At 51.6% G+C, this 3,047-nt stretch overlaps 2 protein-coding genes across 2 annotated transcripts in view; one reads left to right on the top strand and one right to left on the bottom strand.

Annotated features, from left to right (window-relative positions):
* RNF207 (ring finger protein 207) overlaps positions 1 to 3,029 on the bottom strand; it is a 14,514-nt gene extending 11,485 nt beyond the window's left edge. The window contains exon 1 of the mRNA XM_014546194.1: positions 2,958 to 3,029. Within this exon, the coding sequence (XP_014401680.1) occupies positions 2,958 to 3,029 (72 nt within the window). The remainder of the gene's footprint in view (positions 1 to 2,957) is intronic.
* Positions 2,935 to 3,047, top strand: part of RPL22 (ribosomal protein L22) — a 6,719-nt gene continuing 6,606 nt past the window's right edge. Inside the window, exon 1 of the mRNA XM_005874330.2 lies at positions 2,935 to 3,039. Within this exon, the coding sequence (XP_005874392.1) occupies positions 3,028 to 3,039 (12 nt within the window). The 5' untranslated portion in view covers positions 2,935 to 3,027. The remainder of the gene's footprint in view (positions 3,040 to 3,047) is intronic.

Here is a 3,047-nt window from a genome sequence, read left to right as displayed (position 1 = left end):
ACTGGAGCCGGGACGGGAGTGGGTCCGCGTGGCCCCATTTCCAACGCGGCCAATTGGGGGCGACAGCGAGCAGCGACGCCCCTCCACAGACCTCGCAGCACCCGCGAGGGGGCGGAGCGGGCGGGGCCTCCTGGCCAAGGTACTGACCTCTCAGAACCTCCGAGTTTGGGTAAAACGGGGCGGGCCTCCCAGTGATGGGGTGAGACTTTCCGGAAGGGAAATTCAAATACTAGGCTTCCAAGTCAGCAGGCCCCCCTTTCTGCCAGGTCCCCTCTGCCCATCTAGGCCTGGGGAGCGCGTGTCCACGCCAGTGTGATTTTCTCCAGAATGCCCTTCATCCCTAGGTCATCCCTGCTTTCTCGGCACACTGAGCTCTGGGAAGACAGCCCCTGCCCTTCTTGAAACCAGAGTCAAGCCCAGAGCTTGTCCCACATAAGGTGCTCAATAAACTCTTACTAATCAGAAAAAACTAGGAGATAATATTCGAGCTGGGTTTTGAAGGATGTGTAGGAGTTTGCCGGGGGGAAAGAAAGGAAGTGAATTCTAGGCAGAAACTATCTGCTCTTTTAAGGGTCATCCCTAGCCCTGGTTTCATTTGTGCCCCAAGTCATGATGACAATAATAATAATAATAATAATAATAATAATAATGGCTAGCCCAGCCGGCATGGCTCAGTGGTTGAACATGACCTATGAACCAGGAGTTCATGGTTTGATTCCTGATCGGGGCACATGCCCAGGTTTGGGACTCAATCTTTCTAGTGGTGACGTGCAGGAGGCAGCCTATCCATGATTCTCTCTCATCACTGAAGTTCCTATCTCTCTCTCCCTCTCCCTTCCTCTCTGAAATCAATAAAAATATATTTAAAAAATAATTACAATGGCTAATGCTTATGGGACAATGTACTAGTCAAAGTTCTTTTACTTGTTAATCCTGACAACAACCCCAGGGAGGTAGAAAATGTAACCCCCATAAGTGACAGAACTGCTGTACAAAACCAGGCGAGTCCTTTCTCAATGAACGTGCGCTGGCTTCCCTCTGGAGGGGCAGCAGGAGGAGTGTCTGTCCCGACACAGGCTTATTTAATCTGTCCACTCCTGTCTTCATCTGTTTGGACAGTATTTACTCAGCATCTGTCATGGGTCAGACACACAGGAGGGAACACACCAGCAAGGTCACCCAAGTACACAAATAAACAAGTACGACAATGGCAGACTGTGTTACATGCTCCGAAGAAAATAATCAGGATGGTATGATGGAGGGTAGCTGGGAGGGGGTGGGGCTGAGACTACAGTAGACATCCTTGAGCAGAGCGGGCGAGACCCTGGAGGATGAAGGGAAATCAGACACCAGACACGCCAGGAAGAGTTCAAAGCAGAGGGAGCAGCAAGTCCAAGTTCCCAGGAGCTGGAATAAATTTACAGGAAAGAAGTGGGGCCAGTTCTGCAGAGTCCACAAGGAAGGAGTGTCAGCTCCTGTGGGCAGCAGATGGGAAAGCTCATGTGTAAATAAGCAGAGGATCCTAAGGGTCTATAACCCCAGAAATAGCCACCTGGAAATTAGCCCTAAATTCTATCAGACAGAAGGGAATGTGAGCAGTCCGTTCTTTGTCAGAGCCGGCCCACAGCTGTTAGCAGGGTAACTGTTCTCTTGCTGTCACGCCCCAGCCGCTGTGATTTTAATTTAGAACATCCTGAATTGTTTTTCTTCCTGTCACAGTCAATCGACTGTAGTCCTGGGGAAGAAGACCCTTGCTATTCAATTTGTGGTCCATGAACCACCACCACCAGCAGCAGCAGCAGCTCCTGGGAGTTTGTGAGAAATGCACGGTCTCAGCACATGGGCCAATGACTAGGACTCTGCATTTTATTTTATTTTAAAAAGGTTTTTATACAGACACCTTATAACTAAGGCTATATGAAAAGATGGTCCCCCAAACATAAATCTGGGAACTCTCTAAGGCAGTGGTCAGCAAACTCATTAGTCAACAGAGTCAAATATCAACAGTTCAACGATTGAAATTTCTTTTGAGAGCCAAATTTTTTAAACTTAAACTATATAGGTAGGTACATTGTTATTAACTTAATTAGGGTACTTCTAAGGCTTAGGAAGAGCCACACTCAAGGGGCCAAAGAGCCGCATGTGGCTCGCGAGCTGCAGTTTGCCGACAACTGCTCTAACGCAACTTTATTTAAAAAAACATTTTTATTGATTTCAGAGAGGAAGGGAGAAGGGGAGATAGAAACATCAATAACGAGAGAGAATCATTGGTTGGCTGCCTCCTGCATGCCCCCTACTGGGGATGGAGCCTGCAACCCCAGCATGTGCCCTGACCCGGACCGGGTTCGTGGGTGGAGGCTCAACCACTGAACCACACCGGCTGGGCTAGGTCTCTGCACTTTAGCCAGGCCCCCAGGAGATTCCTGGCGCCAGGCCAGTTTGAGAAGCACTGGCCGAGCTGGAAACCAGGAGGAGATCAGTGGGCGGGCGGCTGGCATTTGAGATTGTGAAGGGGTCGTACAGGAGAGTGTACCTGACGGTGGCCAGCGCTGGGGGATACAGCCCCAGCTTCCAACTGAGTACCAGGCAGCAAGAAGCCAAAGGGCCCTCGGTATTGGGACCCCAGGGCCACAGGGCCTGGCCTCTGCTCCCCAAGTTGATGGGGTCCACTCCCATCCTATTAGCTGGCAATTCATGCTCTAGTGAATTTCTTTTTCGTTCCACGCCTCTGAAACGTAGAGCGTACCCCTTTATTTCTCTGTGGACTCGATCCGCTCGGGCTCCCCCACTCCAACCCTTCGCAGTGAGACAGCCCACCCAGCCCGTGCCCATCCTCCAGGCCTTCCAATGGACCGGCTTTGCAAACAGGCGAAAGCAATCGCGCCCCGATGGTACAGAACAGGGTGCAGCGATGACTCGGGGGCGGGGCGGAGCGATTGGTACGGCCTGGGCCTTACGTGCTCTGCGCGCTGCGGTTCTTCGCGTCTGCGCAGTGCGCTCCGCTCCCTTTCTGCCTCCGCCGCCGCCATGGCGCCTGCGGTTAGTAT

This window comes from Myotis brandtii, unplaced genomic scaffold (assembly GCF_000412655.1).
Source record: "Myotis brandtii unplaced genomic scaffold, ASM41265v1 scaffold434, whole genome shotgun sequence".
NCBI classification, from domain to species: domain Eukaryota; kingdom Metazoa; phylum Chordata; class Mammalia; order Chiroptera; family Vespertilionidae; genus Myotis; species Myotis brandtii.
This window is presented reverse-complemented; position numbering and strand designations above follow the sequence as displayed.